The following is a 12298-nucleotide window of genomic DNA, read 5'->3' on the forward strand; positions in this document are numbered from 1 at the left end:
TGAGAACCGCCGCGGCGCTGTGACAGTCACCTGGAGCACCGTGTGTGCCGTGGCCCGTGGGCGGCTCCGTTTCTCCACTGTTCGCACACGCTGTCCGCTCCGCGAGGGCGGGCGGGGGACACAGGCAGGGAGCCACGCTGGGGTAGCGTGGGGGGGACGGATCAGGCTGCGGGGGCACTGAGTCTGAGCAGAGGCAGACGGAGGTGACTTTGCAGGTTTTCTGGGGTCCTTTGGCACATGAGAGGAGGGCCCAGGGGGCAGGTGAAGGCCTGCTGGGTGGGAGCTGCCCCTCCGGTCGGGCTGGAAGGCTACCCGGCTGCCCCCTCGCCGTCCTGGGAGCTGCTGGGGCCAGTCCTCTGGGCTCAGAACCGAAGGCGCTCAACTCTGTAACCAAAATATCCTGCCCTTTTCTGTCTCAAAATCCTCGTTTCACGGCCTGTTCGCTTGTGGCGGTGTGGCTGAGCGTGTCCTGTGGGCTGGGCGCACGGGGGTGAGGCGGGAAGACAGGCGTGGCCACAGCCCGGGCCCGGCCGCGCCTGCGGGGCACCTGGTGGGGTCTCCTGGCGGCTGGAACAGGTGCAGAGGGGTAAAACTGGGGTTCAGTGTCCCCACGTGTCTGGAGCAGAGCGAGTGAGGTGGGGGGTCTCGGGGGCAGTGGGGGGCTGCATCCGTGGGGTCCTGGGATGTCCCACTGAGGAGTGGTTTCTGAGCAAGACAGACGGGGACGTGGCGGGGGCTGTGCTTTCGGAAGCCGGTGCGGAGCGAGGAGCTGGCGGGGGAGAGGGGGGTGGCGTTCACAGGTGGGCACCGCGTGACCCCCCCGCCCCCGCTACTTGTGTCTCGCAGACGGCGTCCACAGCGTCGCGGCGCTCTGCACCCTGAGGGTCACCATCATCACGGACGACATGCTGACCAACAGCATCACCGTCCGCCTGGAGAACATGTCGCAGGAGAAGTTCCTGTCCCCGCTGCTGGCCCTCTTCGTGGAGGGCGTGGCCGCGGTGCTGTCCACCCCCAAGGAGGACGTCTTCGTCTTCAACATCCAGAACGACACGGACGTCCGCGCCAGCGTCCTGAACGTGACCTTCTCCGCGCTGCTGCCCGGCGGCGGCCGCGGCCGCTTCTTCCCGTCGGAGGACCTGCAGGAGCAGATCTACCTGAACCGCTCGCTGCTGACGGCGGTGTCTGCGCAGCGCGTGCTGCCCTTCGACGACAACATCTGCCTGCGCGAGCCCTGCGAGAACTACATGAAGTGCGTGTCGGTGCTGCGCTTCGACTCGTCCGCGCCCTTCCTCAGCTCCGCCACCGTGCTCTTCCGGCCCATCCACCCCGTGCACGGCCTGCGCTGCCGCTGCCCGCCCGGCTTCACCGGCGACTTCTGCGAGACGGAGATCGACCTGTGCTACTCCAGCCCCTGCGGCGCCCACGGCCGCTGCCGCAGCCGCGAGGGCGGCTACACCTGCGAGTGCCTGGAGGACTTCACCGGTAGGTGCCCAAGCCCTGGGGCCCCGGCGGGGCTGGGAGTGGGGAGGGCGCGGGCTGCGGGGGCGCCGGAGCTCCTCTGCTGGGCCCTGGGCTCCCGTGGGTTTCCTCAGCCCCCCTTCCTCCTGGGGGAGCAGACACACCCCGGGTCTGGGTGTCGGCCCGTGAGCCTTGGAATGAGTTCCTGGCGACAGCTCTGAGGTCCCTGCTGACCCACGTGACTGAGGTCAGCCTCCTTATGAGAATAGGGGCCCCTCGGAAACACCCGCGTGCCGATTGCGCTGCTTTGCGGTGGCTTTCCGTGGCAAGCGTTCCTTCCGATTTCAGGTTTAATTAGTTATTGCCAACAGCGCCCCTGGGCCGTGAGCCGGGAACCGCCGGGGCCTGGAATGAGGTCCAAGCTCTCGGGCCTCGTTGTCACTGTAGAAGTGACTCGTCCTCTCCGCCGGGAACCTCTCTTAGCGCCAGTCGTCCTGGCCAATGGCAGACCGGATGGCTCCTCAGGCCGCCCGCGCTGTTCTTAAAAACGCAAAGCCTGCCCACAGCAGCACAGCGCCTGCTTTTGGCCTTCCGTCCCTGCACGTTAACTGTGGCCACTTACAGAACGAATTGACGGGGGCCCCACTGAGCCCAGGCTGTTTGGGGGGAGCTGTCTGGGGACGTGGCTTTGAGCTTTTTCCATCGACTGCCCGCTGTTTCCGTGTTTGATGCAAACAGCGGTGACGTCTGTATGTGCAAGTGCGGGACCCGGCCCGAGTCTGCCGAGCTCAGTACGGGTTCAGGGCCGTAGCGGGTCGTTCTGAAGCCGGAAGAGGGAGGGGGGCTGGGGGCCGGGGGCCCAGAGAGGAAGGCTGTGCCGGGGCTTCCCATCGACGGAACGAGACGTCACCGGAGGGAGGCCGTTAGGCAGCCTCCCGAGAGGGTGTGCACCCGGCCGGGTTGTCACCCAGTGGGAGCAGCCCAGAGGTGACGAAGGCACTCGATGGCCTGCCCGTGTCCTCCCCTCCCCTGCCATCGGTGGCCAGCTGTCCTTCTGTCCTCCCAGTCAGGTCTGGGGGTCACTCTCCCGCTGTCTCACTCACCCAGCGTTAACCCTAAGTTCCTGGCTACACTGGCGCTTGGTGGCAAACGGGGAAGGAAGGCGAGGGAGACCCCCGGCTGCTTCATCTCTTCCTGAGCATATTGGGGGGCAGGGGGGCTCTAGTTCTGCCCAAGAGACCTGGATCCCCTGCTAAGTTAGCCATGCTGTCAGCCCTTGCACTGGCTGAGATGTTGCCCAGGGTCCTGGTGGGTGAGACCCCCGCCCCCCAGCAGCCCCACGCTCCAGTGGAAGCCTCAGCTGGGGTCCCACACGGTCAAAGAGCCTGGCCCTGCCTCGTGGGCCATGGCAGCAGGTCTGGGTTCCAGAGGTCCAGGATGCTGTATGTTTGGGGCGACATCTGGGTGGGCTGGGTAAACTGAGGCTGCTAGGGACCCACGGACCCCTGGGTCCTCGCCAAAGAGGGGCTGATCTGTGGAGAACTCCCCAAGTTCTCAAATTTCCTTTTCATCACCGGAGCCATTTCCAGAGGAATAATGACCAGGGAATGGCCCGGTGTGTCATCGCCCTGAGCCCCGCCAGCGTGGCGGGGAGGCCGGGGCGCATCCAAATGTCTCGGGCACTAGAACGGCGGTGTGTGTTGCCCTGGGAGCCTGACGGGCGCCCCCGGCCCCTTCCTCCCTCTCCCTTCCTTCCTTTGAAGCCTGGCTCTCCTGCGGGCAGGTAATGGAGCCCCTGTCTCCGTGGTGAAAGCGGCGCTGTCGTCACCAGGATTTTATTACGCGCTCCCGGGAAGCCGAGCCGGGGCTGGCACTCGGGTGGCTTCCTGTGCCGCTGACCCCACGCGGGGCAGGGATCGGGGGCGGGGGGCGCACAGAAGGAGGGTCGATCAGCTCAGGGGTGCTGACAGCCCCCACGGTGGCCTCCCAGGGCAGGGGACCCTGACTGTCCCCACGGGAACGTATTTCTACCATCACATGACCTACGAATACACTGAGCCATCCCGGCTGAACCCTGCACGTCCGCTTTGGAGGTGCTGCGTGGCTCCGGCTGTGCAATCCTCGGTGGAGGGACGGCCCCACGACACGGGGACCCGAGGGCCACCAGTGCCCGCGCAGTGCACAGGAATAAAGCTCCACTTCCAAGCCTCTGTCCTCAAGTTGAATTTCGTCCTTAAGCCAGCGAGTTATTACCGTTCAAAATGAGAACCATTACCCAGCCTGCCATTAAGATCTCACGTAGACAGACGCAGAATCCTGTCTTAGGAAGTGGGCTTTTCAGACATGCAGGGTTACTTCCAGGTCCCTCTCTTCCCTGCTCCTGCGGCTCTGGTTCACCCCGGGGCGACTGTCTTCCCTGGAGGTCATTCCCGGAGAAGCCTCGGGGCGGGTACTCTTAGCCCGGTGCCCCCTGCTCTCTGTGCAGCGCGCCCCAGACCCGGGGCTGTTGAGGAGCAGCATCGGCGCACCCCGGCTCTGGGCAGAGCACCCATGACAGCCCACCGTCCGTGGGGGACAAGGTCACACCCCAGAGCCACCCCGCGTTCCCCCACGGGGCTCTGTGAGCTTCCAGGGGCTGCCGCATCAAAGGACCACAGCCTTTGGGGCTGAAAACTAGAGGTTGGTTCTCTCACGGTTCTGGGGGCCGGACGTCCAAAGTCAAGGTGTGGGCCCTCCCCCGCCCCCACCGCCCCAGGCTCTAGGGGAGGATCCTTCCTGCCTCTTCCCAGCTTTGGTGGCCCCAGGAGGTCCTTGGGGCCCCTGGCTTCTGGCTGCAGCACACCAGCCTCTGCCTCGTTCTCACGTGGTCCCCTCCTGCCATGTCTTCTCTGGGTCCCACTTTCCTTTCCATACGAGGACACTGGTCCCTGCATCAGCGCCCCTCCCCCAGTCCAGTAGCATCTCATTTTCACTTGGTCACATGGGCAAGGGCCTATTTCCAAATAAGACCACATCCATGGGCATCGGGGCTCAGGCCTTGAATATCTGATTTGGGGGACACAGTTTCACCCGCCTCAAGGCTTTGGCAGACAGAGGCCACTTCTTCTCAGCCAGCTTGTCCAGGATCTGCCAGGGCGAGAGGGCACACCTGGGCAGGAGACGGGCTTCTGGGGCGTGTTTTCTGTTCAGAGATGCAGTCGCAAGAGCAGGGAAGTCCCCCGTGTCCCCCGCGGCCCGCTGCTCGGGGGTCGGGTGCGCGGGGCACAGGCCTGAGTCAGCCGGGGACAAAAGTAGGCCCCGAGCATCTGACCTCGGCTGGCGAAGTGGCCCGAAGACACACCCACACGGTCAAAACCTGCTTGTGATGTCACCCTGTGCCCTCGGAGGGGAGAAGAGGCTGCTTGGCCGAGTGCTGCTGGGTCCCCCACTGCAGGCTCCGAGGGCCCCGTGTGGGGCGCAGCCGCTTCTGCGGAAAGAGCCAGAACACAGGCTCCGTGGGAGCAGGGATGGCGGCCTGTCTGCCGTCAGCCAGTGTCCTGCGGCCGCTGCGAGAAAGCCCCGCAAACCCGCGGCTGAAGCAGCACAGTTATTCTCTTGCAGCTCCTTCCGGAGGCTCTGGGGGAGATGCCTCTTCCCGGCTGCGGCGGGGCCGCCCGCATTCCGTGGCGCGCAGCCCCGTCCTCACCTCACTCCATGCTTGGCTTCCGTGGTCACTGCTCCTCCTCCCGACCCTCGTCCCCTCCCTCTCCTGAAGGCCCTGGCATTGCCTCGGGACCCGGTAAGCCAGCATCCCCCTCACATCAGGGTCCCTGCCCGAGCCGGCCCTGCAAAGCTACTTCTGTAGCAGGGTCACCTGTCCTCCAGATGCAGGGGGGAGAACACGGACGTTGTGGGGGCCGGTCATTCTGCTGGCCACACCTCAGCACCCCCCCCCCCGGCCTGGCCCCCGGCACTCAGTTCTTATTTGCAGCAGGAATGAGGAAGTGAGGTGGACTTTGGCACCGATGAGGGGTTGGCTGTCCCCTCTGTTGCTCTGGAGGCCCAGTAGGGACCCGGCGCCAGCAGGAGTGGCCGGGGCTCCAGTCCGGTCACTCACACCTGAGCCCTTCCCTGGTGTGGACAGGTGACTGTCTCCCTGTTGCCCTCCTGGACGGGGCCTGCGGGCCGGGGGCGGGGGGCAGACTTAGGAGGCGGGGCTGCTGCTGCAGCTGGAGGGGGGCGGTGGTAACGCAGGCCTTTGGGCTGTCCTCGTGACACCAGGTGATGACTCAGGAATGCGTGTTCTTCCTGGATGTGGATCTGTCCCAAGGAGCTGTCCCTCCTCCGGGCAGGAAGGGGAATCTGAGCCTCGGGGGGCCGAGCGGCTGTCGGGAGCGGATGATGGAGGTGTTGGTTAGCATTCCGGCGGCGTTCGGACAGGCTGCTGCTTGCGAGTTGGCTCGGTTTCCCTCCTAACCGATAACGCGGGAGGGGACGCCCCTCCCAGCCTCGAGGCGCACTGCCGTGTTTCCTCCCCCACCAACCCGACACACATGTGTCTTTCCCTGTCCAGAACCTCCCCCTCCCCCACGCCGCCCTCCCGGGTTGGAAGTCATGGACAATCTTTTCGGACCACCATGTGGGTGACTTGGGGGCTGGTTATTTCTGTCCCCCCACCTCACAGGGAGCATGAGGAGCGGGAGGGTGGGCACAGCACCCTTTTCTGAAAGGAAGGTCCAGTGTGACCGGGGCAGGGACTGGCGGGCCGGACGCCCGCTGGGCTTTCTGCGTTACGCACGCAGCTGGACATGCACGCCGGTCTTTCCGGTGAGCCAGGTTCAGCCCTTGGAGTGCGGTGAGTCCTGTGAAACAGCCAAACCGTAGACTCACCGGGATCTTTTTTTTTTTCGGCTGGAATGCGCTTTTTATTTATATTTTTAAAGTGGGTGTATCTGAGGTTCTGGGAATTTGCTCCAAAGACAATAATGAAGTCACCGTGAGAAGGCCCAACCCAGGACAAGCCTCGTGGTCCGGGCTTCCGCCTTCCGTCCCTCCGGGTGCAGGTGGCGGGGGTGGCCAGGGGAGGGTGGGGCCGGCGCCTGGGCACCCCCGATGGTGAGAAAGTCAAACAGAGTGAGAGGAGAGGTGTGAAGGGAGCTGGGGGCGGGCGGGGGGGAATGAGCGCGTCTTCAGCACTGAGTCATTTCCGAAGCCGCTGCCCCCTCGGGCCCCCCACGTGGGCCGCATCCCTGTTAGGACGGAGACCCCGTCCATGCGCTCACTCCAGGGTGGGGATGGGCTTCCGCGGAGCAGGGTGGTCTTCAGGCCGGTGTGTGCAGGGGTATCACGGGGGCCTGAGGCGCATCCTGACCTTTGCTTCTGCTGGAGCTGCCCAGGCTCCTGACGCCTTCGGAAATTCCAGTTCTTCTGGTTCGAATCCCTTAGCGGTTTCTAGGACTGGAAGGCAATGGTCTCTTCACAGGAAAACATGAGTTGCCTGACCTGTACGCGCCCCTCCCCTGCCCAGCCCTCCAGCCGCCCACCAGTGCTGGGGGCTCGGCCTGGCCGTGCTCCTCCATCCGGCCGGTCCGGCGCCCCTCACCCCTCTCCTCTCCCACCTTCCACACACACGCCTGCACCGCCCAGCTCTGAGGCTCCCGCCACGCACTGTGTTTTCACCCCATTTCCTTTATCTTTAAAGAATTTTTCGTTGTTATATACAAAAACTGGGGGGGTTTATGCACTGCGCCCGGCCTGTTCCCCCGTCTCTAATGGGAGGATGCGGATGAGTTCCCACTCTAGGGCGCAGTGACCGGCGCGGTGGGGGCTCAGCTGGTGCGCCTGTGCTCCCTAACCCTGTGCAGGGGTGGGGTGGGGGCAGGGGGCTTCTGCAGGGGACTCACCTCCTCACACCGCCGCCCGAGTCCCTGGGCGGGCAGGCAGTGCCCCCTGACCCCCAGCCCCAAGCCTGGCATGGGATAGGTGCCCAGGGATGGGGACATGGTGAGGCCTTGGGGGCTGGCTCCTGGGAGCTTCTGTTTTGTAGTTAAGAATTTGGGGGGTTCACATTTTCTGTTGGGGGTTCCGCATGGGCAGCTCCTGCCTGTCACCTGCGGGGGTTGGGGCACGCTGGTGCATTATTAAGCGAGGCTATCAGTTTGCCCAAGTGAACCCGATGCCGGGCGCGCGGGCGGGGCCTGCCGTAAGGGGGGCCCGTAGCGGGAGGGCGGGGATTTTCCTCCAGGTTTCAAATGACTCAGAGCAAGCGTTTGACTCCGAGCCGAGTTCTGGGCCCTGTAAGGAGAAGCCCGAGCTTATTAGGAATGAGAATTGCTAGAGAGGGTGAAGTTAAATCTTGGTAGTGTGTGCCTCTGAGAACACTGATTTCATTACCCCAGTGTTTCTTACGAGAGCTGTACAACACCAATCGCAGACCTGGGGCTCCCTAAACTTGATCCAAATTACCCGCCTAAGATAAGATGAGTTTAAGAATTACAAGCTATTATATTCCGTCTCTTTCCAACTCCGTGCTCAGCGATGGCACGTTGGTAGCTTGACATCGGCTGTGATGGGGGGTGGGGTGGGGGAATGTACCCCGTGGAAGTGGGCGGCAGCGGTAAGTCGGGGCTCCCGGCGCCCCGCCCAGGACTGGCTGTTAGGCTCGGCTGGCGCACTGCTGCAGGAAACACGTACGTCTGAGGACAAACAGAAGTGGATCAATGTACAGTTCAAACCAAGTTGGGGAGGCCACTGTGGGGAGCCCCAGCGTGGACTTCGCAGGAGACCCCTGCTCAGGTACCCACGAGCACCTGGGTCCAGAACGAGGGTTCCGGAACCCCGGGGCGAGAGCCTCTCCAGGCCGGCCCAGTTCATCTGAGACCCAAACACTCAGCGTTCTCACCACCTCTTATAAAACGGGGGTGTTTGTAGAATCCTTCATTTATTGCTGCAATATACCTCTAACACTCAGAGAAGGAAAACTCTGACTCCAAAAAACCTCCGCTGCCTTGCGGCATACCTCTTCAGGGGAAAGGCTAAGGGAGTAAACCCCGACAGAAAATCCGGAGCCGGAGTCCCTAAGGCGGTTTGACGTTGTAGTCAACACCGGCAACTCCTGCGGCGCACCTGAAGCCAAGCTGTATTGACTCCGTCTTTCCCTTGGACCCTTCAGCTGCGAAGAGAGGGGGGGTCTGCTGCATGGGCAACAGCAGACCCTCCATATCACCCTGCCCAGGCTCTGTAGCTTCAGCTTCACTGGAGAGGACACTCCAGCGTCATCGCAAGATGTCAATTCAACACGGGAGGAGACACTGTCACTCCCAAGTCGGACTGCACAGCCATTCTCAGAGGTGCAGATAGACTCTTAAGAAGCTACACCATCGTCTCTCGAGACGGACGGCTGCCGACGACGACGATACCTCTAACACTATTGGAATCATGTACATGTATTATGCCGGTTTTATAATTTTGTACAGCATTCGTGCATCGTTGGCTTGGAATTGGAGGGAGCCTGGCATGCTCTGATTTCCCTTCACAGGCACCCAACCCATTGGGCGCCTGCTGGGTGCCAGGCGGCCATTGGCGCCCCCTCTGTGTGCTGGGCTGTCACCGTACGCCCTACATGCAGACACTCACTCTGTGCTCGGTTGTCTCAGATTGGGCCCCCGAAAACTCAGCCCCTGCCCCGGAGCCTGGGGAGCCCCGTGGTAAGGGACAGCCGCACTACGTGTGTGGCCCCAGAGCCGGGACCGGCGCTCTGTAGAGGGGAGATCTGGGATCATCAGAGCCTGTCATGGGCACCTGGACTGGTCAGGCCGGCGGGCAAAGCCTCCCGAAGCGCCCAGGCACAGGGACGAGGCGGGAGACGGGACCTGAGGAAGGTGGTCCCCTGGGTCATCGTTGCTGGCAGCGGCGAACACCTGCATTGGCCTGCTGCACCCCTAACTGCCCCGCAGACCCTGTGTCTGGCCTTCGAAGGGGCGAGTGTTGGCGGGCTGGGCAGGTGGCTGAGGGCTGGGCAGGCCCCGAGGTGGAGCGACGTCTGTGGAGCGGAGGGTTGATCCGCAGCCGGGACCTGGCCCGGTGGCATTCTGAGCAGCTGTGCCCTGTCTTTGGCGAACCAGTGGGTGTGTGAGGCGGGGGCAGTTGGCATGGGCGCCGCGGCCCCAGAGGAGGTCGTGTGGTTGTCGGGGGCAGTTAGGGGGTGGTGTAGACCCGGGTGCAGCCTTTCCTCCCTGGACAGGTGGTGACCCTCTTCCAGGTGGGGGACCCCAGAGGGAACAGGTTTGCTGAGGGGAAGATCGGGTCTGAGGTCTGGGCTGCAGGGGAGAAAACGAGGGGAGGAGTGGGTGGCCGTGGCCGTGGCCGTGGGGAGCTGGCCGGGCGGGGGCGGCAGGGCCGGGGAGAGCCCTTCCCCGGGGCAGAGGAGCAGAGCCTGGCGAGAGCCCCGGAGCCCGGGGACACCAACTGCAGGGTCAGATGCCTCTGTGCATGCAGACGCCAGCCTTTACCGTGGTTGCATAGTTTTACGGCAGACACGGGGGGCCACTGTCGGGGGTTGAGCAATGCCCCCCAAATTTGTGTCCAGACCCCCAGAATGTGCCTTCATTTGGAAACTGGGTCTCTGCTGATGTAATGAGTTAGGCTCTCGAGAGGAAGTCAGTGATCGGTGTCCTTATAAGAGAGAGGAGGGGGCGGTTTGAGGCACAGGGAGGACCTCAGGGTGGCGGGGGAGGCAGAGCCTGGATGGTGGGGCCACAAGCCAAGGAGCACCTGGCGACCGCAGGGGCCGGCAGAGGCAGGGAGGCCCCTCCCCAGAGCCACCGGGGGCAGCCTTGCCTGTCCACTCCTGGATTCTGGGCTCTGGGCGCTGACTCCAGACCAGGAGATCACCCGTTTCTGCTGTTTCAAGCCTCCCGTTTCTTACAGCAGGCCTAGGAAACTCACGCAGCTGCGCTGTGGCCAGGGAAACAAAAATAACTTTATAGTTAAACAGGCGGCCACTTCCTGGAGCCTCCCTGTTGTTTGTAGCTTGTTTGAAGCAGCAGGTCGGTAGGTGGCGGGCGGGTGACGGCTCACGACCCTCAGGCCCTTTGCAGGGGACAGTCAGGTGCCGCAAAGGCAGCTGGGTGGTCGCAGAAGTCGGGAGGCAGGGCCCCCGTGTGCCTGCGGCAGGACGGGCCCCTGCCCCCGGGGTCCGCCGTTCGCAGTGAGTCTCCCAGCAGCCCCTGAAAACTGCATCTGGAAGCAGGAACGCCGGCGGCAAAGTCAAACTCAGACCCTCCAGACAACGACGAGCTTGCCTGCTGGTGTGCAGGAGGCCTTCCTCTCTCTGGGCAGCGGCGGCAGGGGGCCTTTCCGAGGACTGGGCCCCTCCGGGTGCAGGTGGGAGGTGGGCGGGTCCAGGCTCCACGGTCCACAGCAAAGGCAGGGCGTGGCGTGGCGGGGGCCAGCGCGGGGCTCCCTTTCTCCCAGGGGCCCGTGGCAGCATCTGGGCCAGAGCCTGCATGGTGCGTTCTGGAATGCCACAGGGCGGAGCACGTGGAGAGGGCTGGGCTGGCCTCCCTTTGTTTGCCATCACAGAGTGGGAAACTCGCCCCACCCTGTCCTTTCACGGTGGCTTTATTTTTCCAGAGTGCACTGTTCTTGGCCACCGACGGGCCAGGCAAACACTCCCAGCTGTCACAGGTATTTTACAAGTAGAGATGAGAGAACCTGACATGTAGGAAGGGCATTTAAAGGTAACGCACGGAATTGAAGGAGGCCACCTGCCCGCCCGCTGGAGAAGAGGCCAGGGGTGCTGGTTTGTGTGTGTGTGTGAGCGTGTGGGTGTGCAAGGGTGTGCATGTGTGTGGCTGATTGTGAATACGTGTGTCAGACAATAGCAAAACCAGCACAGGAATCATCAGGGAGTTCAGAAAAAAGGGAGCGGAGGTTGCTGATACAATGCAAAACGATGCTGAAGCTCGTCAAAAATAAATGCAAATAAAACACCTTCGAAAGTTGGTTGTCATTAATGCAAACCGTGTTACGGATTGGCCGTGCCTAGAGGGCGTGGATGTTTGGAAATGCCAGCATGGAAACTGTGTGTATCCTTTGATTCTGCGCTTTATGAATTTTCTCAAAGGAGAGAGTCTTCAGACACACCAAGGACATCTATTGAAATGTTATTTGTAGGAAGAGAGGGCTGTGAACGGGGTACAGACCTCTCGATCATAGGACAAGGACGTGAGGGGTTTCAATCCCTGACGGACTATGACGTGGCCGTTGAGAAGGAGTGGAGTCCGTGTGCTGATGGGAACGACGCAGACTCGTGCCGCCCCGGTGGGCGGTGCCGTGACTGTCCCCTGCGGGGAGGTGCAGGGAGCTGCTGGAGACTTACTCTTCAGGCCGTACTTTTTGTACAGTGACTCTTTTTTAGTATGTGGATGGAATACTTTTCTTTTAAAATGCATTCATTTAAAAATCAGTAATTGGCGAAGAATGTCAGCGGGAGCTGGCGAATTCCCTGTTGCTAGAGGCTCCTGACGGGCAGCAGGTCGGCGGGGGCTGGCGTTGTCCGCCCTGTGTGGGAGGGGCTGTCCTCTCGGGCCAGGAGCACACGGGCCGCCCAGCCAGCCCGCTGCCACCTGACCGGCAGCCAGCTCAGGACCAGTGGGCGCGCCCCGGGGACCCTCCCGCTGACTGAGTTCTAAGCGCTCTGGGGCCAGTAGGCCTTGGGGCGGAGGGGGTCAGCCTGGGCTGCCTGATCCGTCTCTGGAAGCTTCTGGAACCGTCCTGTCGCCCAGGGATCAGGCTCCAGGGAGGACAGTGGGGCACAGTGGAGCCTGCCCTCGCCGAGCTCCCAGGCCGGTGGGAG

At 62.8% G+C, this 12298-nt stretch overlaps 1 protein-coding gene across 1 annotated transcript in view; it reads left to right on the top strand.

The window, feature by feature from the left end:
• CELSR1 (cadherin EGF LAG seven-pass G-type receptor 1) overlaps nt 1-12298 on the top strand; it is a 112719-nt gene that overhangs the window by 40117 nt on the left and 60304 nt on the right. The window contains exon 2 of the mRNA XM_090272255.1: nt 847-1485. Within this exon, the coding sequence (XP_090128381.1) occupies nt 847-1485 (639 nt within the window). The remainder of the gene's footprint in view (nt 1-846; nt 1486-12298) is intronic.

The sequence above is a fragment of the Furipterus horrens genome, unplaced genomic scaffold, assembly GCF_987537825.1.
Source record: "Furipterus horrens unplaced genomic scaffold, mFurHor1.1.pri manual_scaffold_4, whole genome shotgun sequence".
Lineage (NCBI taxonomy): Eukaryota > Metazoa > Chordata > Mammalia > Chiroptera > Furipteridae > Furipterus > Furipterus horrens.